Below are 24,525 nucleotides of genomic sequence, written 5' to 3'. Positions count from 1 at the left end.
ATGTTGTAATCATCAATGATATAATAGGAAAAATCTTTCTCCTTCTAAAGATGCAGTGTTAGAGGGCCCCCATAAGACAACATCGGCATAATCTAGTTGTGATTTAGATACATGCATTTCCTTTGAGTAGGGTAGCTTATTCCTATTTTCTAGCAGGTATGGCTCACAATGATCAATCTTCAACATAGTTGGGTTGGATATTATCTTTTGTTTAACTAGCTCATTTAAACCTTTCTTACCAACATGTTTTAATTTAGCATGCTGCGACAGCTCTTTCGATTCTTTCCATTGATCCGACGACTAGACCTTATTCCCTTTCCCCTTATCTCTTTTCTTTGCCTTTTGGACTATAAGCATTGTTGTGATGCTCGGTTCGAATGAGTCGTTGTGTAGGCCCCATCGGATCCCTTCGAATGCTTGGAGGTGTGGTCGTCGTCACCGGTGGATGCGAATCTTTGAAACTTACGTAGAATACGTCAAGTGTAAGGATATTTGAACAAAGACCCTGCTCGGATTGATACATTTGTTGCGCTGCCATAGTGATTGGTTGTCACTCATGTCGCTTCCCCAATTTGAACGATATTTTTCGTATGCTACCTCCCAAATCTTTACGTCCTTTTGGACTCGTTGGAAGTATGACTTGATTTGCTTCACATCGCGTGGAATTGTGTTAGGAGGTCGTTTCTCGTTGTACTTCCTCACGATTTTTTTCAATAGATGAGAGCCTTTTGATCGGCTCCCTTAATGGCGTTTAGTATCGCCTCGGGCCACAAGGTGCATATGAGTTTTGCCTCTGTCAGAGTGTAGTCGCCGCATTGCTAGGTCGTTGTTGGCATCGCGGGTATCTCGACGACTTCATCGTCTTGAACAAAAATTTTGTTCAAGTTTATCCTCTCAAGACTCGCTAGAGTGAAGGTGTTTGATTCTTGAGAGAATGGTGAAAAAGCATAGCCGAAAGAATTTGGGAGCCCCGACGACGGCGCAAAATTTGATGGGTTGTTCCATCAATTTTTAAATTGACGTTCCATTTGTTTTCAAACCAAAAAGAAAGGGAAGGAAATGAATTGGAGATGAAGAATAGGATGAAGAGGTGTAAATTAAATGAGGGAGAATGAGGCATTTATAGAAGAAAATTAGGAATAAAGAAAAAAAAAAGAATTTTACTGTTTAGAGCGGAACGTCTCTTTCAATCTTAACAAAAAATTAAAAATTAAAAATTGGTCAAAAGAGTCGTTCTGCCATCCACAATTCATATTTTAATTTTATTTTGATTGGTGCATTGCCTATATACACCACACCTTCTCTCCTCGCGCACTGAGTCTTGTGTCCCCTCCCCTAACATCGGTCTGGGGCTCGCTCGAGCCGGACGCGCGCCCGCTCTGCAAGCCACACTGTGAATGCTCTTATATTTTTTATCCCCATGTTCTCAACTTATTCACAAAAATACCACTCCTGCCCTACCATTCTATACCCTACCACTTCATTTACAATAAAGTGAGACCTCTTATTCACTTACAATAGATTCATATAACATTTTTTAAAATTGATACCATAAAATATGACTCATATCTTTAAAGGAAAAAATGAGTATATAATCTAAGGAATGGAATTGAAATTAATTATTACATATAAAAAAGACTAGAGAGAAATTCAAATGATGAGATTTTAAATTGTTAGGTAAAAAGTAAGATTAAGGAATACTATTTTTCCTATTATATTATATATATATATATATATATATATATATATATAGGGAGAGGTTCACGAAAGAATCACTAAATAAAAGAAGAACGAATAACCATTTTCAGTCATTCGATCATCAAGATTTACGGTTAATGTATCATCTTGTTAGATGAATGGGTTCGAATCCTGAAGGGAGCAATTTTTTTTTTTGAGTGCATTAATTTTAACAGCGAATGCATTAATTTTTACAGTGGATGCATTAGATTTGATGGTTCTCACGTTCTCACAAATAATGTAGTTCTCTCTAAAACCACACCATATATATATATATATATATATATATATATATATATATATATAGGGGAAGACTAAAATAAGAACGCTTCTTAAAATATAAATTAGGAACCATTTTCAGCCCTTAGATCATCAAGATCTACGGTTGATTCATCACTTTGTTGGATAAATTCATGGTCCTGAGTTCGAATCTCAAAGGTAGCAAAAAATTATTTTTCGCAATTCATGCCTTTATACAGTTTATTCATGCGTGTTATACATAAAATTCATGCATTTTTGTTGGTTCATAATTCTTAAAATAAGGATGGTTTATTGAATAACCGCCCCCTATATATATATATATATATATATATATATATATATATATATATAGGGCCGCTCCAATGAGGCCCCCTAATTTTAGTGAGATCTAGGGCACGATCTGATGTGTTTATTTCATCAATCCTATGACTGATATTGTATATGGAGGGTGATTTTTTTCGCAGGGTTCGAATCCTGGAGGGAGTAGAATATTTTAAATTTTGTTATTCATCAGTATATACTGCATTGTTCATTAGTATATACTGTCTTGTTCATCAGTATATGTCTTATTTATTACCAATTTTTAATTTTTTTTCATCAGTATATAAATCTTATTCGCTAGATATACGTCTTGTTCATTAGTATTATATATCTTATTCATTGTCCTCATGTTACACGAAAAATAGAGGGTCTCACCGTGAGAGCACTTGTTAAAAATAAGAAATAAGAACTATAAAAAATGTATAAATTTTATATAGAACACGTATGAATTCGCTGTACAAAGGTATGAATTGCGAAAAATAATTTTTTGCTACATTTGGGATTCGAACTCAGGACCATGAATTCATCCAACATGATGATGAATCAACCGTAGATCTTGATGATCTAATGGCTGAAAATGATTCTTATTTTATATCTTAAGAAGTGTACTTATTATAGCCCTCCCCTATATATATATTAGCTTCTATAGAAAAACCCGTCTAAGTAAGAAGTATTTTAACCCATTGATTTAATCACAATTAACGGTTCAGATCTCGTTCGAATAATAAATTTTGTAATTAATGACATCCATCTAAATTAGTTTTTTATGCGAAAATGTTATAGTCGTCCATTCGATTTCTACCAGATTATAGAATTATAATCAAATCCCAGGATTTTCTCACTTTCCTTGTAGATGATGATTGGAAGCTATTTCTACGAATTGAAATTACATATTTTTGCAGTCATTTTTGCTTGTTCATATTTGTTTCATCCTCCGAACTCGTACAAAATAAAAATTAGGGCGGCATCTTGCAGAAGGTGGGGTTGCATCTGAACCTGTTCGAGAAGGTAACTATACTGGTTTGTACTTTATGGGGTTCTTGATCTATCATATTTGTGTGTTCTTTCTAGTTTTCTATTCAGAATTATTCAGTGTTCATGTGATTCCATATTGTTTATGTATAGTTCGTGCTTTTTCGTTTTTTAATTTTTTTTTATGGATTTCTTAATTTTTTTTTTTTGGATTTATTATGTGTAGTTCCTGGGTTTGTTCGAGAAATAAAAACTGGGGGTTTTCATTTTTTTTAACATTTTATTGGGTTTTTCATTTTTTTTCATGGATTGTTCAGAAAGTTCAATGTATTTTAATTGCTATGTTCGTTTTATGATCGAACGTAAGAAAATAAATAGCGTATTCAGTATTTTAGAATTGAACACTTTTTATTATGTGTTTCTCCACAATTTAAACTTGCATTCCTGCAAACTTATGGTCCTTTTTTATGAACATTTTATCATTTTTTTGTGATTTTGTGGTTCCTGATATTGGTCCACCATGTTCAATAGTTGTTGTTTTTTGTAGTGTTTTCGTCTTCCCTTGGATTCTGACTTTTTTTCGTCCAACTATAAAACAATATCAATGTATTGTTTGGACTTTTTTAGTTGTTTTGTGTGGTTCCAGAATGTTTGTAATTATTTAAAACCCTAGATGCAAAATATAAGGATAAACTTTTAATATTATCTTAATGATGGTGTGTGATGTGTTGAATTTAATTCATTTTAATTCATAAAATTATTGAATTGGCTGCAGATTTTATCTATAATGTTCATCAGAAATATATAACACGTTCATCTCAGATTGTCGTGTTCATCTAATATAATTTGATATCAAAATTGAAGCAAGTATGAATAATTGTATTCTTTTGTTTTAGGTTTGGTTATTGGTTAGGAGATTCGATGAACCACAGCTGTACAAGCCCTTTGTTAGCCGGTGCATAGTGCAAGGTGATCTGAAGATTGGGAGTGTTAGAGAGATGAATGTGAAGTGCATATTTGTTATTTAGAATTTGTGTTGCACTTATTAATGTAATTTAGTGAACACTGTACTTTTTTTGATGAATAAATACTAAAAGAATGTTACACGGATTTTTTTTTTTTTTTTTTTTTTTTGTATTTTGTTGTAGTATGATAGCTAGAATAGCAAAGCTAGAATTGGTAGATCTATTGTGTTGTATCATTCTAAATATTCTAAGTTGTAGATTCATCAAATTGTGAAATTAAGTTTAACGTAAATATATAATATGTTCATTAAATAGTGTGATGCAGTTCAATAAAAATCAGATAACGTTCATTATATAATTTTGAAGAACGTGTTAAAAAAATATAATGAACAAAGTGAGTTGTTCGTTACTTTGTGATACAAGTTCAATAAAAATCAGATAACATTTCTGACGAACATATTAAAAAATATAGCAAACAATGGAGTTGTTCGTTACTTTGTGATACACGTTCAATAAATCAAATAATGTTCATTATATAATTTTGTGAAGAATTCAATTTAGGAGAAGAAGAAACGTAAAGTTAATAATATAAGAAACGTATTTTCAATACAATCTTCCTAAAATATTTTGGTTAAGAATAATAATGATAATTTAATCAAAAAGAAAATTTGCGTGAATAAATCTTGAAATAGGATTATAAAATCTTAATCTACCAAAAATGGTTCAATCAATATATATATATATATATATATATATATATATATATATATATATATGGGCGCGCTCCAGTGAGACCCTTTATTTTTCGTGTAACATGAGTACAATAAATAAGACATATAATACTAATGAACTAAACATATATCTAATGAACAAGATGTATATACTGATGAAAAATAAAATTTAAAAAATTCGTAATGAATAAGACATAGTATATACTAATGAACAGAGCCGTATATACTGATGAACAATGCAGTATATACTGATGAATAACAAAATTTAAAATATTCTGCTCCCTCCAGGATTCGAACCCTGCGAAAAAAAATCACCATCCATATACAATATCAGCCATATGATTGATAAAATAAACGCACCAGATCGTGCCCTAGATCTCACTAAAATTAGGGGGTCTCATTGGAGCGGCCCCCTATATATATATATATATATATATATATATATATATATATAGGAGCAACGGTTATATCAAAATTGGAGATTACAAAAATGTCCTTTTTAATAGAATGGACGTAGTATAAGATTAGATGATAGCCATTTGATTTTGTTAAATAAAGGGTTAGGATTGCTTCTCACTTCTTAAGACATTTGTGTTTTTCAATAGAACTTCTCCCTATATATACAGTGACGTAGCCAGGATTTTGTTTCAGGGGGGCCCAATTTATAATAATATTTAAATAATATATATATATATATATATATAAGTTAAAAATAAAATTATTTTTTTATCAATTTATTTTATGTATAATGCATCGTTTAAAATTAATAGCTAGACATTGCTATATCATAATATATATTTTTTATACATTTAGTATTCTAAAATTGTAGTATAAAAACTTCATTGTAATATTTAAAATAAATCTCTTTCGATGTAGAATCAAAAAAATATCTTTCGATGTGAGATACTAAGATTAATCAAAACATGTCCTAATAACTTACATAACAAAATTTAGAATTAATAATAATAATTAATAACTTGATATCTGAAAATAAAAGTAATAATTGGATTCGTTCACTATCGCACTACTTCACATAACTAAAGAATACTAAATTCTCATTAATAATGTAAATACAAATAACATATATACAAAAAAGAAATGAAAACTAATTCACTAGCATATGATGGTTTGAGCTAATAACTGATATGAACTAGGATTAATTACTTAAATATATTAACTATAATATCTAATAATTCACATAATAAAATCAAGTTATAATTAAAAAAATATTATTAATAAAGAAACTAAAACAAACAATCCATAACATAATTTAAAAAGTAAATTGCGTGGAAAGTAAATTGCAAGGTGATCATAAAAAAATTTACATTTAAAGTTCAAATTTTACTCTTTTATTTATGATCGTTCATTATAGATAATTCAAAATTCAAATTCACCATTTCAATAAAAAATAATAACATCAAACCTATATTAAAAAATATTGTGAATTTATGATTGTTCTAAGGAAAAGAAGATAATTTTTTAGAATTAAAACTATATTTAACTAAAAATATAAATATTACTATATATATACTAATTATTTTGAAATTTTCAGTGGGGCCCAGTGCCCCCACTGGACCCCCCCTCCCTCCGTCACTGTATATATATATATATATATATATATATATATATATATATATATCAATTGACATAGTGACAAGGTCATTTTCACATTTCAAAAATTAAAATTGACAATTCAAATATTCATTAAAGCACAATAATTAAATAATTGGATTACCTTAATAAGCTTATTCAGTGTTATATCCTTTTAAATTTGCCTTGCCTTAATAAGTCGTTTCATATTTTTAGCAAAGTTTTTCTTCTTTTTTTGAAGGGATATTTTTAGCAAAGTTAGTTATAAAAATCTCATACTGTATTATTTATTTATAGAAAGGACTGTTTGTGGAGTCCAGTAGATTCTCTAAGACCATGAATTAATTTGAAGGCAGAAGTCACGCCCAAGTGGCACGTTGTTAACACGCGCGCCCAGACCGCTTTAGATTCTCTACATGTGGCAGATAGTCGTTGGGTTGCTTTCAACTGTGGAGGATTCATTTACTGTAGGGTCATATATTCTTCAATTGTGAAATTACATTTCAAGTATTGCTGGGCTTTTTTTTTTTGGGATTGTTGGCTTTTCAGTTTCGGACGTTTTCTAATAATCACTCCGCTCATGAAAAAATAATTTTAAAAGAGATGACACGAGATTTAATAAAAATAATTGAGTATATTATAGATAAAAAAATTCCACATAAAAAATAATACTAATAATAATAATTAATTGTATTGTAAATGGACAAAAAGTTCACCATGTGATAGAAAATTTTCAAATATAAAAAAAGATCAACATGATAAAAATGAATTAGTGTACTATTTTTTATGAATGGAGGGAGTATTTAACTTAAATTACTTATATTCGTGCACGCATGAAATATGATATTAATTAATTGTTTTTATTTGATCTACTAAATCTTGAATACACGGTGAGTTTTGGAATTTAACTTTTTCCTCTCTTTTATTTTATTCCTCCTTCACGAATTCGTTTCAGATCATCTTGTTTCGTTGTGAGTTAAGAGTATTTCAAGATAATAAGGTGTATTTATAGAAAATGAGGTCCAAGTACAATAATAATTATTAATTTAAACATGTGACAAGAAATTCCTTTCGTCAGTTCTCTCACTTTGGATGTCACGCATAATGTGGAGGGGCATTGGAGTAGTCTTTGGAAGCTTACTGTTCCGCCTAAAATTAAGAGCTTCCTTTGGCGTGCGGCTAGAGAAAATCTCCCCTCAAAGGCGAGACTCTTGTCGAAGGGTGTGGTGGTTGATAGTGATTGTCCTATTTGTTCGTCTGGGTATGAAAATCTGTGGCACCTTTTTCTGTTCTGCCCGTTTGCGGAGGATTGCTGGAGAATTAGTCAGTTGAGCGGAGAGTTAAATCCACTAATCTCTACGAGCGAATCCTTTGTGCAGTTTTTGTTTCATATTGTTGAGCATTCAGATTCCTCGTTCAAAACTAGAGTTTGCATGTTACTCTGGCAAATCTGGAAGGATGGAAATGGTAAGGTCTGGAACAATAAGTCTCCTGTCCCGGCGGCTTCGGTTATGGCAGCAGCCTCGACGTGGGCCGAGTGGAGTTCGGTGCGAGCTTCTGCTACTCGTTCTAACCCCCAGCAGATCGCTAAGGCTGTCTGTCTTGGCTGGCATCCCCTTCCTCCAGGTGCTATTCAGTGTAATGTTGATGTCGCCTTTTTTGCTGAGGATAAGACGATGGGTTTAGGAATGGTTGTCAGGAATCACCATGGGGAGTTTGTCGTGGGGCGATCCATTATCTTACCAGGATGCCGGAGTGTGGAGGAGGGAGAGCTTATCGGCATCAAGGAAGCTTTGTCGTGGATCAAGGAGTTGGGTTTTCTCAAGGGTGTGTTGGAGTCGGATTGCAAACGGGCTTGTGATGCGATTGGTTCGACGGAGAGGAGTATTTCTGAATTGGGCGTCTTGGCCTCTTTGTGTCGAGCTAAGCTCGTTTTGGTTCCGGATCTTAGTGTTCGTTTTGTCAAGCGTGAGTATAACGCGATCGCTCATTGTCTAGCGAAAGCTGCGAGAGATTTTACTTCACATCATGTTTGGACTGAACCCCCGGTCTTTGTGGCGGGTCTTTTCCATATCCCATGTTCTTGTGAGCAATAAAAGATCTCTCTTTTTCCTCAAAAAAAAAAAAGAAATTCCTTTCGTCCAAGAGGGGTCAGAAAAGAGGAAATTATGCCTAGCTCTTCGGAACATGCCAATTCCTTTTAATGCATAAAAAGAAAAATTGTTTTCTTGAAAGGGCATACAAAGAAATATTAATCATAAGAAAGCCAGCTCAAACGTCTTTCTTACCACTCAACTTAACTTTTTGAATTTATACGCTAGCGATTTAGAGCTTAATTCATCAGCACGTTCAATGATTTAAAAGTAAAACCATCATCTAATAGTATTAACTTTTCGTTTCACCCTGTTGCCAAAAAAAAAAAAAAAAAACTTTTCTTTTCACCCTCTTTTTCTTCAGTTTTTCCCCTGTTTCAGAGCATATATGCGCATTGAGCACTAGAGAGAATGAAAAAAATTAGCTTGAAAACTGTTGGGTTGTGGAGTCGAAATCAGATTAGAATTAGAGTCTAAAAGCTTGAAGGAATTCTAGTCAAAGTAGGTTTATGCTTATTAGAATATTTTTTACCTTTTATAAATAACCCTAATTGTATCTTCATAAAAAATTTATAGTGAAGAAAATCTTTGGCTTGGTAAAGAAGAATTAGGTAACCAATTCTCGTGTGTTTTTTTTTTTCGTAATTATTGTGCATGTATTCCATAACAAGTGGTATCAAAAGCACCAAGTTAGATAAGAACAGATTTCTATGGGAGCAGTTACGATAGACGGAAAAATACCACAAGACCAAATCACGAGTGGAGATCAGTCGATGAGACCTTAAACGCATCGATCAGCCCATTAAATAGAGTCCATAGGCCTAAAAGAATTCTAGTCAAATTAGGGTTTTTTCCCATTTTCTCATTGTAATTGTAGGGCACAATATCTTCATTAAAATTTTTCTAGCAGATGAAAATGAAATCTCTTACTCGACAATGTACTCTAGTAAAGATGAACTGAGTAACCGATTCTCGAGTGTTTTTCTTGCTTTTCATAATTGTAATGTATGTTATTCCTAAGAAAAACAAAATCTTAATAAACTGCACCTCCTTTGAGCATAGTGAAAGGAAAGTAGAATTGGAATTTCTTTTAACAAAATCTGCCTCTCTCTCCAAAGAATGAGAGCTTTTACACAATTTCGATTGAATTCTACACAAGGTTTGATGCATACCTCTGTGATCCAGCATCCTGCAGAAAATTAATAAAGGCGCTTCAGACCCTCCATTAGAGCATCAGTATGCTCTGGCTTGCCTACGGATACACGGACATAACCCGCTAATTCTTTGTTACTGTAGTGACGAATCATGATACCCATTTTTGCGAGGTCATCCTGTAAAGATAAGCAAAATATGTAAAGATATGCATGGAACTGCTGAATAACAAACTTTAGGTTCATATATCTACACAGCACAATAGATTATAAATCAAACTACTCAAGCCTAACTTCCTTCGATAGGTAAGAACTATAAACCAAACCATCATACCTTCAACTTCTTAGCATCTCTTCCAGCTGTCACCTCGCAAAGAATGAAATTGGAGTAGCTTGGATAAGGATTTAGAAATGGCACTCCTTTCAAAAGCTTGAAAAGCCTCTCACGTTCTTCCACCAAAGCTACTTTCACATTCTGGCAGAAATCAGATACAATATGTACCGTAAATGGCTCCATCACTCATTAAAATTACAAGACACATGGAAAGAAAGATAGAGAAGTTGCTCCTGATACCTCTAGATAGGTAGGATTCTCTAATGCGGCACATGCTGCAATTTCAGCTGCCACTGATAGATTATATGGCTGCTTGGCCCTCCATAGGTATTCAATAATGCTCAATGGAAATGCTCCATATCCAACTCGAAGGCCGGCTAGAGCTGAATCACCAAAACATTGGATATGACCATCATTTTATTCATAATACATCATAGCATTCCAATATTATAGAATTTATCAGCCAAAACAAAAGAACCTTGCACAATAATTATGCCATAAACTCATGAATTTTGCATGATTCGAGCAGAAGTTAAGATTTAAATCCCACTTCCCCATAAAATGTACACAGAGAGCAGTTCTATAGAAAGTTTACCATCAAGGAGTTGGTTTAACTGATGATGCAGATGGACAGGGGCAGACACAGAAAAAATATATTGATATAGGGGCTATATTTTAAAATTTCGAGTTTGAGATTTTGTAGAAGACAATTTTCCTATGATTCAGTTTGATGATAGGGCTTTTGCATAAAAATTCACACAGTGAGTGTGATGGTGTATGGGGTTACTTAGGGTGCATATGAACTCATGACATGGATTAGAGGTATATACTGCAATCATTACGCTGAGCTCTTGCCTCAATTAAATTGAAATGCTTTATGGATCGTATGCTGAGATTTAAAGCAACATGTTTCGCATAGAACTTACTGCTTAGAATTGGAAAACAAGAAAGAAAAATACCAGCTCTTTTGCTAAATGTCCGAAGGACAATTAGATTCTCATGCTTCTTCACCCATTTCATCTTAGACTCAAGTCCCGCAAATTCAATATATGCTTCATCCAGCACAACCAATATTGGAAGACTAAGTATTTTCACAAGAGTTTCATCATCAATAATGCTGCCATACCAAAAGAGGGAAGTCAGTCCATAATAGGAAATAAGTTTAAACAATCGGAATATAAAATGTAGTCTTTCCAATGTTTATAGAGTGATCACAAATAGCAAACAGCAACGGGGGTTGACTACTTCACTCTATTAGTAGAGTAATGAAAAAAAAAAAATCTATAATTATCAAACAAGAAAAAGTATACACTCAAGTCAAATTACCTTCCATCTGGATTGTTAGGTGAGGTTAGGAATATACACTTTGGTTTCTCCTGCTCAACAACTTCAAATATCCTATCCACATCTAGGCTGAAGTCGGGCTTCCTAGGTACTGTGAAATTGGGTAAGGTCAGAGTTACAAAGATGGACTGTAATCAAAGATGTGAAGAGAGACGCAGGAAATAAAAGAATAATTATAAGCATACAGTACTTGATGTTATTTTATATCTACAACATGTTTAATTTATCTGACTCAAATAGCTGAAACAGACAAACTAGACATAAGAGGAGCAAGTTACCCTTGATTACAAGTGCTCCATTAACAGCTGCGTCGAACTCGTACATAGTAAAAGTTGGTGGACAGTCCAAAATTTTATCACCTGGTTCTAACACACATCTGAAGAATCAATAAAAACAAAGGCATGCTAATCAGACGTTGCAAAGAAAAAAAGAATCCTGAAACACAAAGTCAAAAAGGATTGGCCAACAAACCGCATAATCAAATCAATAAGTTCATCTGCACCACAGCCAGCAAGAATATAATCAGCTTCAAGACCAGTATCTTCAGCCAAAGCAGCTCGTAATCTCCGGCTTTCAGGATCAGGATAAATATAAGGGAATCTCAAGGAGCCCAAAGCCTCAAAAACCTACAAGAAATTAGTAAATTTGCAGTAAATAGTGCAAGATATTAACTAATAGTTACACAACAAGAACTGAAAGATTATACCCACACAAAGGAAGACTTTAAGCAATGTTAATTGTACCTCTGGTGGCGGACCATATGGATTTTCATTCGCATCTAATTTAATAATTTCCTCAGGTTTCCTACCGAGACGGATAGACAACACCTGAACATGAAAAACTAAAGTTTAGAAGAAACTTAGTAAATAGTGATAATGAATGAAGCGACTGACTTCTTTGGTTTCAGTGGCTTAGTGGTTTCAGAACTAAGCGGCATTAAGATAGTTGAAATACACCAACTAGACTACAAACAACCAAATGTAGTGAAAAGCTATTAACTTTAAAACTCCTTTGAAATCAAGTTCGAATGTAAGTATGCACTCAGACAGAGCCTTGACCTTCAGTACAGGGAAAGGAAAATGAGGAAAAAAGAAGTTTCATTTAACACTGACAAGAAAATCTTGATATGCATGAAGATTATAAAATGGCATTTGTGATTTGATTTTATTGATACAAAATTACTGGCTAACATGGGCAGAACACTATAGGGATAGGCTCAAACTAACTACAAAGTTATGAACTATGACCTTAGGATTTAAAGCTCGAATGATGAATCGCAATGCTCTCAAATCAAGACGAATTACACAGCTAAAAACCACTACATTCAACCAACAGCTTTGTCGTGCATAATTTCCACACACACAAAATTCACGATAAAACAGTATCTCCTTCTCGTACGGTTGTCCTTCATCGTACGTTTTATCCATGCTCATCTATAAGGAGTAGCAGAACAATAAAGGTGGCAATTGGTGAAGAAATTACCTCGAAAGGGAGAATAGGTTGATATGGGGACAATTTACGGAGATGCGGCCGAATAAATGAATCCCCAGTCAACTTGCCGCCTCCTTCCTTGGGGCTCTCCTCAGTCATCGGAACGGCGGCGGCTGAGGAGGAGGCCGGCGGGGTCCTAAATGTAATTCTACTCCGCCTCAGATTCCCCTTAAACGAACCGCAAATGGGGCTAGGAATCGGTCTGTCTACACAAAGTGATGAAGTCTTGCACAACAACTCGATCACGCCCATGTATGATTAATTTCTCTCCAACTGCAGAAATTATAATTAATTGAAGGATGGAGAAAAATTAGGCGGAACAAGTTTGAATAAAAATTGTAATTGTGAACCCTAAACGCTCTTTTGGTAGTTGGAACTGGAAGTAGCAGCCACACAGTTTCACTACAAGACCAAACTTTAAAATCAATTACAATTTTCCTTTCTTGCCAATAAATTCCTTTCCTTCATTGTCGCTTCGGATAATTTTCTGAAATTTGGTAAAATCATCTGTTTTTGGATTAATGTGATTTTTGTATTTAACTTCCCTCGAAAACATATACTCAACCGGACTTCTGTAATTCGGCGCTTTTAATTACAGTATGAAAATATTTTTTTTCTGTCATATTTAGGTAAATATTCATACATGTCTGCAAAACTTAATTTAAAGGGTTTTTAGTGATTTGATTTAACTTGCGAAATAGTTGAAAGTAATTATAACTGATAGAATTTTAAAATCATACTGTAACTACAAAATCAATTAAATTTCAAGTAAACATCCTAAAATCGCAATACCAGATTAACTATTGCGATATCATTGTGATTAATCACTTTTTTCTAGGAGTTAGTATTAATTACAATTTGAAGGACCTTGAAATGTATTAATGAGTGATGCCCCACAGAAATCATGTAGGACCGGCCCCGAATGAATTGTGGGTTTTTTTCTCCAATTCAACACAGTTCTTTCTTCTTCTTATTTTCCACCACCCCTCCAAATTCCAAATTTGTCCTTCAACTCCATGTAATAAATAAATAAATAATACTAGTACTATGATTACATGATTCAATGAGCTCAAGATTGCAGGGATAGATTAACCTAATAGGATGGAGTAATTGATGGACCATTGGAATTCAAACTTGTATGTGATTTGTTTATTATGTTTCATATTGTAATTTATTTCTCTACAGAAAACCCTCCAGTTCAAGATTGATTATTGTGCATTCATTGGCGCATTCGATCTTTGATTCTACAGATTGCATTCATCATATTCATCTGTAGTAAAAGGCCCTTCAAAAGAGGGCTTAAACCAACCAACCAAATTCTCAACAAGGCAAAGATGAAAAAACAAGAAACAGCAGAGCAACTGGAGATGGAATGCTGCAACATTTTCATGGCCTCATCTCTTGTTGCTACAGAAAAATCTGTTTATGTACAAGGCTGATATAACTCAAACAGATCTAGCTCAAGCTAAAACAAAAGAATTAATGATATGAATATACGAGCATCGCTCTCCATCACTTTCTTGGGCTATTAAGCCTCGAGATCTCAACACTTGCAGCATCCTTGTGCACCATTCCATGGCTGCTGCTGAAAGACGAGCCCGAGCCCAACTTCAAACTAACAGATTCTGCTCTCCTCCAGAACTTGGGACTCAGAAACTCTGCTCCCGGTATCATACAGCACGTGTTCCCCAACGCCTCACTCATTGTTGAGACCCTTCGTGTTGGGAGAGTGAAATCCTGTGACATCACGTCCAGCACCTTCTCCAAGCCGTCCACTCGCTTCTCCAACGAGCTCATGCCCTTCTGAGAGTTCCCAATGAACCTCTGAAGCAACAACACCATGAATCATTGAATCTCTCAATACAATACAATACAACAAAATGTACATCGTCTTTTTGAAGAGAGACTTGCTAGTACCTGAAGAAGGTCCAACAAGTTTGATTGCTGGTTTTCGATCTGCTGCAGCTGCCTGCGGATTAGAGACATGTCCTCGAACTCCTTCTCATCCTCAAAGTCTTCTTTGATAGCGTTGTTCTCGTCTGAATTGTCGCCATAGTTGAAAGGAACCACCCGAGAACGGGTGTTCTTCTTCAGGTTGAGCTTGTTGCCAGCAGTGGGAATGTGAGGTTTGGTGTCCTCGTTTCCCAGAACACTCCTCCGGCTGCTGCTAGTTGACGACGAGCAACTAGACGCAGGCGACCTTGGTGGATACATTTTTCTCAGTTGAGGAGTTTCTGAGCAAGGACTCCGTTGCAGAGGGGAGTAACCAGCACTGCTAGTATCTGATTGAACTGAGAAACCAATGGCAACGTCAAAATTCATCGTTACATTGTGTAACATTCTTTAATCAGAAAGGTTTAACAAGGGCTAATATCAAATGAAATTGGGATATTCTGCGTAATTAACAACTAATCCCTAAAAGGCTTCAAACAAAGAATCAAGAATCAATACAATGCGCCTTTCCATATTTCCAACCATCAATTAAGACTGATTTAATGAGTCTCTCCCAATTAACGCTTATTATCTTTCTACGATTTCGATAAGTTTACTGATTTTATATACTTCTAAATTTAGTTCGTCACATAAATTGTAGCAAATCAAATACAAAAATCGTACTCCTACTTGAGAAAATTCGCCGACGAGCTGATCATATTTCAGCCAATAAACACATAAACACGAGGTAAAATAGCATATAATTTAGACAAAAAATAATACTAATATAATTTGGCAATTACCATTTGGCGAGGGGAGGCGTTCAGACTGCCCGGGAAGATCTTTCCATTTTTCCAATGCTCTATTCATCATCTCCCTAACAAGCTTCACCTGTTAATTCAAAGGTGAAAAAAACAGTTAATACACATTTTTATAGTTTAATCATTAAAAAAAAAGAGAATAAAAATAGAATAATCTTTACCTTGTCGAATCTCCTGTTCTCTAAAGCAGCAACGCAAGAATCCTTAAATTGCGCCGACAAACTACCGTCAGCCAACGCCGCCTTCTCCAAAACCTCCGCTGCTTCCTTCCGCGCCGCCCAATCGTCGCTGCTCAAGAAATCGACCGCCGTCGAAACTGTAGAACTCAACAAACTCTTACTCTTAACGCAATCAGTGCTAACGATACTACCAACCAGCGAGAGCAAAGCAGGCCTCGCCTTGCAACCGTCGCTCCTGACAAATTTCAGAACCCTCGGCAGCAGCCTCCTCAGCTCCGCCGCGTCGGGCTCCGGCGCCGCCCCCACCGCCGCGGCGAGGCAGAGCGCGGCCCCGATCTGTGGCTTCGAATCCTGCTCGTGGAAGAGCGTGTCCGCCAGCGGCTTCAGGATCACGGCGAAGAGCTGCGGCGAGCTCACGTGCGCGGCGACGGACGCGACGGCGTCGACGCAAGCCGCCCGGACGGCTGAGTCGGGGTCGCGTAGGCGGCGGAGAACGGCGGAGATCATTTTGGAGACGTGCGGGGAGAGAGCGTCGCCGTGGGCGGCGGAGAGTACGCTGATGAGGCGGACGCACTGGCGGCGGACAGGCGACTTCTCCGACGAATCCGTGGCGGAGAGGCAGTTTAAGAAAGGGGCAAAAGCGTCATTTGGGAGAGTTCGGGCTATGGCTTCGAGCTCGTTGGCGGCCATGGACTGCGTGTCTCTGTCGGAGAGCTTGTTGATGCAGCTGTTGACGCGTGATTTGAGCTCGCCGGATGTTTGCTTAGAGATCGCCATTGCCCACGGCGGCGGAGGACGTCGAGGAGGAGGAGATGATGATGGGTGGAGGGAGTGGGATCGGCTGTTGGGTTTTTATATGTTGAGAACTCAACGTGCGTCGTAATTTGGGGATTTAGTAATTTTTTTGCTTACTCTGATGGAAATTCTGTTATGCCTTTTTGTTTTCTCTCATTCTCTCGTTTTTATTTCATTCAACTCGAATTACACATTTTATAAGTAATATTTAGTTATATTTTTAAGTAAAATATAGTTTAGGATAGATAGATGGAACTTGGAAGCAATGCTAATTGCTAAATATGATGAATTCATTATGAGCCATTATATGCAATTAAATAATGTGAAAATGGTATCGAACCTACTGAAATCCATCAATATATTGTCGAATTTAAATCATAACCTAATATCGTGTCAATTTATTTTTAACGATAACGTAACGGAGTAAAAAATTGAACTAAAATTGAGTCGCAATTTCTGTTTCAAGATATGGCAAAAATTCAACATTGCGCTATGCATTGTTCAAAAATATTTGAGTTATATCCAATTGTTTTGGTTATAATATCTGCTTTTTCTCTTTGTGTCAATATATACATTGGAAATATTTAGTAATTTTATCACTATCAATTTCACCAAATTAACATGTTTAAACCAAGTAAACAAAGCTTACATATTGTTAGGGTTATTTGGCGTGTAAATGCACTGATTTTTAATCAATTCTAATTTTTAAGATGAACTTTGAAAAGTCTGAAATAATATATAAATTTTTAATTTACTTAAGCTTTATCAGAAAGTAAAATTTTCCCCAATTTGAAATTGATGTGATATTTACGTGGCAAATTGAAATTAAAGTGACAATTAAAACGAAGTCGCTTTGATTATTATTTATTTTAAGTTGAAATTAATTTTTAATTTATTCATTCTTAAATTTCGACTCTCTCTTTTTCAACAAAACCTCTTTATCTTATTAATTCCTCACAAATTCGATGAGTTTCGCTGTCGGAACACCATCTCCACCAAGAAAAAGAACAAGGGGTTCGGTCGAGAGGTAGAACAGAGATTTGAGAGCAGGGGAATTAAAAATAAATTTTGATTATTTTTTTTATGAATAATATAATCAACCTAATGTCGATTTGATTGCAAATTGAATTTCAATTTGCAATGTTAGTGTCACCTAGGTTTCAATTTGTCACGGTAATGACACGTCGGTTTCGATTTGAAATTTGTTTTATTCCACGATGAATTCCAATAAATTAAAAATTCATATATTATTTGATATATTTTTAGAGTTCATATTAAAAATTAAAATTCATCTAAAATTGGTATATACTTTTCACTTGATACCTGTAACTTTAATTCGTCACGATAATATCACGCAAGTTTAAATTTATTACGCCCATGTACATCGATTTCAATTTAGGTGAAATTTTACTACGTGATCACATAGATTATATCAAAAATCAGATTCGTCTAAAATTAATATATTTACACGTCAATAATTTATATTTTTATTATATAGATTGAATTTATTAGGGGGATCATATATTCGTAGCGGATGTTTCTTGTGAGTTCTGAATTCTGATGGGACTTGTGAATGGAGAGAATCATACGAGCTGCATTGGAAAATGGAAACTAGACTACCATAAATTCATCAACCAAAAATTGAATATGAAAAACAAATTTAATGCTGAAAATTTTCGTGCGCTTATTAGTAGTGATTGCGCGATGCTTGGGACCAGAAATAAATATGGGAAGATTGAAGATATTAGTTAGGTGCGGTTACTAAAAAAAATTAAATAAATAGTGAGATAAAGGTCATGTGATTTGTGTATACATGTAGGTCTATCAAACTTCATAAAAATACATTTCAATAAATAAATAAGACTTCGTAAAAATAGTCTGCCGGCGATGCAATTGCCAGGTTCATCTATAGTAAATTAGTGACTACTACATTTTCAAAAAAATTAAGTATAATGCTCTCAAATTCTAAAAAGTTATACTACATATCTATCGTAGTTGTAAAATAATTTATATATTAAATATTGACATTTATTTAGGGTACATGCCATGCACAATGTTTTTTTGTTTTTGTTTTTAATTATAAAAGTATTTGAATATAATCAACTATGCAACTCGCACACGGACAGGACCTCACCACCAACCAAACGGTGGGAAAGCATCACCGCACGCAAGTGAGAAACGCTCTGCGTATTAGACCACAATACTAAACACTCCAACACTGCACGTAGGTGGCAGGGCTGACCCTGGGCATGGGCCAGCATAGGCGACCGCCCAGGGCCCATGATTCTAAGAGCACTCACAACGCTTACACCATAGCCCTTACACGATAGCTCTATCGTGTAAGTGTGCTATCGTGTAAGCGTTGCGGGAGCACCTTACACGAGGGCTACACGTTCTATCGTGTAGCCCATTTTCTCAATAGTGTAAGGCGCGTGTGATGCACGCGCCTATTTAAAAAAAAATCGATTTTGACCGTTGAATGCCTCGTTTCGCGTGATTTTGACCGTTCAAAATTTTTTTTTCTCTTCTTTTTCTTCTATTTATTCTTCTTCTTCCTCATTTTTTCCCTACACCCTCACTTCTTCTTCTTCATCTTCTTCCTTTCTTCCTCTCTCTACACCCCATGGATCCACACAACCCAAATTACTATGATCTAAATTGGTGCCCTGATCTATCCGACGAATATCATCCCGATTTATCGGGGTGTAACTTGGGGGATGCTCCTCAGGCCGGCGAGGAGATGCCTTCGGCCCATAGTGCCGCCAAACCGAATAGTCATTCTGACAATATGCTCCGGGACAAGGCCCAAACTCTTTTCAAAAGTCGGAGCGCAAATAACACCTCCGGGACAAGGCCCAAACTCTTTTCAAGCGTCGTGGTCTTATCTAGACTAGGAGTTTAATTTATGTAATTTAAATTATGTTTTTAATTTTTTTAATGTAATTTTTAGGTTTTTTATTTGAATGAAATTTTAATTATTAGTCAAATGTGTTATTTAAATTTGAGCAATTAAATTTAAGTAAAAAACATAAAAATCAAAACTAATTCTATCATGTAAGCTATCATGTAACCCCATTGCAACATCTTTACACCATGTGGTCCCCCAATCATAAAGTAGGCTATCATGTAAGCTATCATGTAACCCCATTGCGGATGCTCTAAGGGGCCCCAAAATATGAGGGAAATCTTATTATAGCCCTCTTTCATAAAAACATAAGTTTTATAGCCATAATTTATAATAGATAAGTTATATAGCCATTTTAAGTTTAAAAGACTATAACACCCTTTGACTTTTTTGTACTCGATGGTGTACTCGATGGCACCATCGAGTATGCCATCGAGTACACCATCGAGTACTCGTGGTGCCATCGTGTACACCATTGAGTACTTCTATTACTCGATAATGTTATAGAAAATCTTCATTTTTTTCATTACTCGATGGTGTACACGATGGTGCCATCGAGTACACCATCGAGTACTCGAAGTTTCAAAAAAGTCAAAGGGTGTTATAGTCTTTTATGCCTATAATGACTATATAACTTATCTATTATAAACTAGGGCTATAAAACTTATGTTTTTAACAAAAATGGCTATATGTGATAATTCCCACCCAAAATATTATACTCTTTTAATTATATATGTTATTATTTGAGTCAAAAGAAATTATATTTGCTTATTTTTTTAGGTATTATTTGGACCCAAAAATTATATCCACTTAATTAAAATAATTTTTTTAGATAGCCCAATATTTTAAAAATAAAAAATTCAAATGCTAATAGTTTAATAATTTTATGTGTTGAAAATGATGCTATAGAAATTTTTGAAACAAATAATATTATAAATGACTTTGCGAGTAAAAAAGTTAAGAAAAATCATTTTATATAATTAATATAATATATTGTATTTTTATATAATTGTCATAACATATTTCTATAATGATAAATAGAGGGCTCATTCTTGTTGTTTCGCCTAGGGCCCTATTTTTGTCAGGACCATGGCAGGTGGGAATAGAGGTGGACCAAAATACCGAAAATTTGGTATACTGCACTTATCGTATCAAAAAAATACTGAAAATGTCGAATTTTTTGTATACCGTAAATTTCGGTACGGTATTGTATAATGGTATCAATTTCCTCATACTGCGATATACCGATATATACCGATACCGCGATATATACCGGTTATTTTGGTATATACCGATATTTTGGTGTATACCGCGGTACCGATATACCGTATCGATTGAAATAAATTATATATATATATAATTAATGATAAATTATAAATTTATTTTCATAATTATATTTGTTTGATGTAATTTCGGTATGTACAGATATACGGTATACAGTAAAATTTTGGTAATTTAGATATAAAACGATATACCAATATTTTCGGTATACCGATCTTCGATATGCTGAAGAGTTTGGTACGATAACGATATGAAAAATCTCATACCGCAATTTACGGTATGATATACTGTATGGCGAATTTTTTTTGGCATACCGTACCGGTCCACCCCTAAGTGGGAATACAACACTACCTAAAGTGGGAAAACATCACCGCACGCAGGCGGGATTGAACCCAAGACTTCTCACAAACGAGAGTCTTTGGGTGCCTCAATTTTGCCACTAGAGCAAGGCCTTATTAGCGCCATGCACAATGTTGATTGTGCTATAAATTTGTTATTTCACAGGAAAAGAAGTATACAAGGTTTAGAATTTCGTATAGTTTGTAGAGAATTTTCAGATTCTTTTTATTGAAAAAGCTTTAAAATTTTATAACATGCCAATTTTTTTTTGTGGATCGTAAACTAATCTTTAAGGATGCATTTACTTTGATGAATAAATTTATCAATGAAAAATCATGAATAATAAAAAATTATGCCTTTAAATATCTCATTTCTTTTTCACATTTTACACAAAAAATAAGTTCACCATTTTTCCTTCCTTGTTTTCACTTCAAGGATGGATAATATTATCACACCAAAAATGGAGGAATAATATTATCCATCCTTGAAGTGAAAATAAGGAATGAAAATTGGTGAACTTCTCTTTTGTGTAAAATGTGAGAAAAGAAAAAAGACGTTTAAAGGCATAATTTTTTATTATCCATTCTTTTTCACGGATAAATTTATCAATCAAAGTAAACACACCCTAATAGTAAAATATATGAATACGTGGATTAAGTTGATTGTCATATACCAAGTTATGCATCAATTTAAATTTTTTGTGTCGCATTGGAGAAGACTTCTTTGGAGAAGGAAAAACCTTTGATAGAAGAGGCATTATCTCTATTAAACCATCTCAAGTCATTGAAAGGCATCTGAATTATCAGACTCCGTCAAAAAATTCCTTGCTTAAAGATCATTTTCAAACAATGGATAAAGATTCAATCAATTCTTTATGGAAGGAAGTTTTCGCAAAAGAAACTCCAGAAATGATACAAGGAGGAAATTCTTCATCAACTCCACTTCATCTACAGTAGAGAATTTCATCTCTGACACAGAAATGATTGATAATAAAGATTTTCAAGAAGGTCAAGATCCATTTGGTGATATCAATAAATTTCTGTTAGAAGACATCAAAGAGTAAACACATTCAGAAAGCGTAAATACGCAAGCAGTGATGTCATTTCCTATAATGGAATTTTACTATTTACTTTTTTGATATTGATAGATTGAAAGGCAAAACTTAGAATTGAAAGACTAGTCCGATTAACCCGATAATCCGAAAGGATTAGGACTAAAAAAATTAAATTCGATAAAATTATAGTTCGAATAATCCGACATCCGATAAGATTGGCCTTAAAATAACCCGAGCCCAATGGGATTGATTCGATAATAATGTGTTGCTTGATTATATGAAAATTTTCTCGTTATTTGATATTCAACTTCATTACTTTGCTTCTGAAAATTAGTATAATAAGATATTTTTTCAAAAATTTGTGAAATGTATTTTGATTCAAAATTAAAAATTCAATGTTAGAAACTTATACCCATCATTTCACTTCTCTGTGTTTTTAATCAAATACTAACATAAAATATTTAAATATAAAAATTAAAAAATGATAATCATTTAACAAAAATGTGTGCATCTTTGAATCTCTCAGAGTTGTATATTATTATGTAAGTTGATGCTAATATATATATGTATTTGTTTGTTTGTTACAAATATAATATCCTCAAAAGAAATATTAGTTTAATTTTTTTTAATAAATTTTTATCCCGACCAGCCCGATAGGCTTACGGTAGAAAATTTCTAACTCAAAAAAATTTCAACCCGATTAACTCATACCCGAATAACGAGCGATATGACTGACCTGGATTCCGATGCGTTAAATTGACATTCTTAATTGTGACTACCCAATCACTAGTTAAACACAATTTATTTATTTATTTATTTAATTTTATTTTATAAATAAAAAATAGATTTAATTATTTTAATATATTTTCTATATTGTAGCTATTTTATTTTATTTTTTGTAATTTTTTATTTTTAGTTTATTTTTTAAAAAAAAGTACAAAAAAAATTATAATGTGAACAATACAGTCATATTATTAGATCCAGTTTTTTATTTACAAAAATATAATTAAAAAAATCCTATTTAACTAGTCTGTATTACTCTTTTTCATAATGCAAATCAATTAGGTAATCTATCCAAATCCAACTACTTCATTAGTCTCTATACTGAATTCGTGACAATTGACATCAAAATTAATATTACTGACAAACTAGAAATTTTTATTACATTTTGCAAAAATTACTGTAATATTTTTTCTCGCAAATCTTGAAAGGTCGTCCCTGCAGATTGATTATGTATATATTTAAGCTGCAAAATTACTATATTCATAATAATAGGCATTTTTTATAATAGTAGGGATAGGCGTTGAATTTAGGGCTGTAAATGAACAGAGCTACCCACAAGCTATTCGAGATTCGACTCAAAAGAAGTTCATTTGAAGCTCGATTCGAGCCGAGCTCGAGCTCAAACTCGAATTCAACATTATCGAGTATCACACGAGCCGAACTTGAACTTAACAAGTGGGTGACGAGCCGAGCTTGAATAACAAGTTAAAAGTTCGAATCGAACTCGAGTCGTGCTCAAACATTCAAATATTTAAACGAGGCGAGCTCGAGTTTGTTAATATTCGGCTTGGCTCGGCTCAACTCGTTTAGGGCCTAATTGAATTCGAATCCAATCGCTGATTTCATATATAATTGTTGTTAATTATTATTATTATTATTTGAATTAATAATTGCTGTTAATTATTGATTAGTAATTATCTCTAAGTATTTTATGCTCAATAGTCAATACAATTATGAAATATAGAAAAACGAAAAACACGACCAAAAGCGACAAAGTTGCCATCCTGTAACATGATTGGAGCCCCTATAGATATCATATTTTATTTTAAGCAAAAGAATTTTGTCACATGGTGATCACAGACGCAAGTTTTATTCATCACTTCAGAAATCATAACTATAAGTGTGTTCAATTTACACATATGACAACAATTGGGCATGTTATCCCAAAGATTTCTAAGGTTGCATACTTATAATTCTTTACATTTATATTTTTCTCAATTTTACTTAAGTTTTTTTTCTTCTATCATTATATATTATTCTTCTCACAACTTCTATCTCACATTGCTTTCTAATCATACTCCATTTTATATAAAGCCTATTTATAAGTAGTTATGTATCTCATCCTACATATGTTTTGCACCTTGAATTTAGTTTAGCTAATTAGTTGATTAAGTGGCCAAATAAATGGTATATTTTTTCATCAAAATTTTAATTTAATGTAACTAA

General features: G+C 33.9%; 3 protein-coding genes across 3 annotated transcripts; 1 reads left to right on the top strand and 2 right to left on the bottom strand.

The window, feature by feature from the left end:
* The first annotated feature begins 8,010 nt into the window (after positions 1–8,010).
* LOC130994015 (uncharacterized) lies at positions 8,011–8,673 on the top strand. Its single transcript, XM_057919051.1, has one exon. The coding sequence runs from the start codon at positions 8,011–8,013 to the stop codon at positions 8,671–8,673; it is 663 nt and encodes a 220-aa protein (XP_057775034.1).
* A 950-nt stretch (positions 8,674–9,623) lies between these two features.
* Positions 9,624–13,616, bottom strand: LOC130993727 (histidinol-phosphate aminotransferase, chloroplastic-like). Its single transcript, XM_057918768.1, has 9 exons — positions 12,982–13,616; positions 12,243–12,326; positions 11,971–12,125; positions 11,778–11,875; positions 11,482–11,590; positions 11,115–11,272; positions 10,396–10,538; positions 10,156–10,296; positions 9,624–10,001 (listed from the first exon to the last, which is right to left on the bottom strand). Exons 1-9 carry the CDS (start codon positions 13,240–13,242, stop codon positions 9,870–9,872), a joined length of 1,281 nt encoding a protein of 426 aa, XP_057774751.1. The 5' UTR covers positions 13,243–13,616; the 3' UTR covers positions 9,624–9,869.
* A 611-nt stretch (positions 13,617–14,227) lies between these two features.
* LOC130993726 (TORTIFOLIA1-like protein 4) lies at positions 14,228–16,895 on the bottom strand. The gene is made up of 4 exons (XM_057918767.1): positions 15,905–16,895; positions 15,726–15,813; positions 14,908–15,281; positions 14,228–14,814 (listed from the first exon to the last, which is right to left on the bottom strand). The coding sequence occupies exons 1-4, from the start codon at positions 16,697–16,699 to the stop codon at positions 14,503–14,505; spliced, it is 1,569 nt and encodes a 522-aa protein (XP_057774750.1). The 5' UTR covers positions 16,700–16,895; the 3' UTR covers positions 14,228–14,502.
* Between the last annotated feature and the right edge of the window lie 7,630 nt (positions 16,896–24,525).

This window comes from Salvia miltiorrhiza, chromosome 7 (genome assembly GCF_028751815.1).
Source record: "Salvia miltiorrhiza cultivar Shanhuang (shh) chromosome 7, IMPLAD_Smil_shh, whole genome shotgun sequence".
NCBI lineage: Eukaryota > Viridiplantae > Streptophyta > Magnoliopsida > Lamiales > Lamiaceae > Salvia > Salvia miltiorrhiza.
This window is presented reverse-complemented; position numbering and strand designations above follow the sequence as displayed.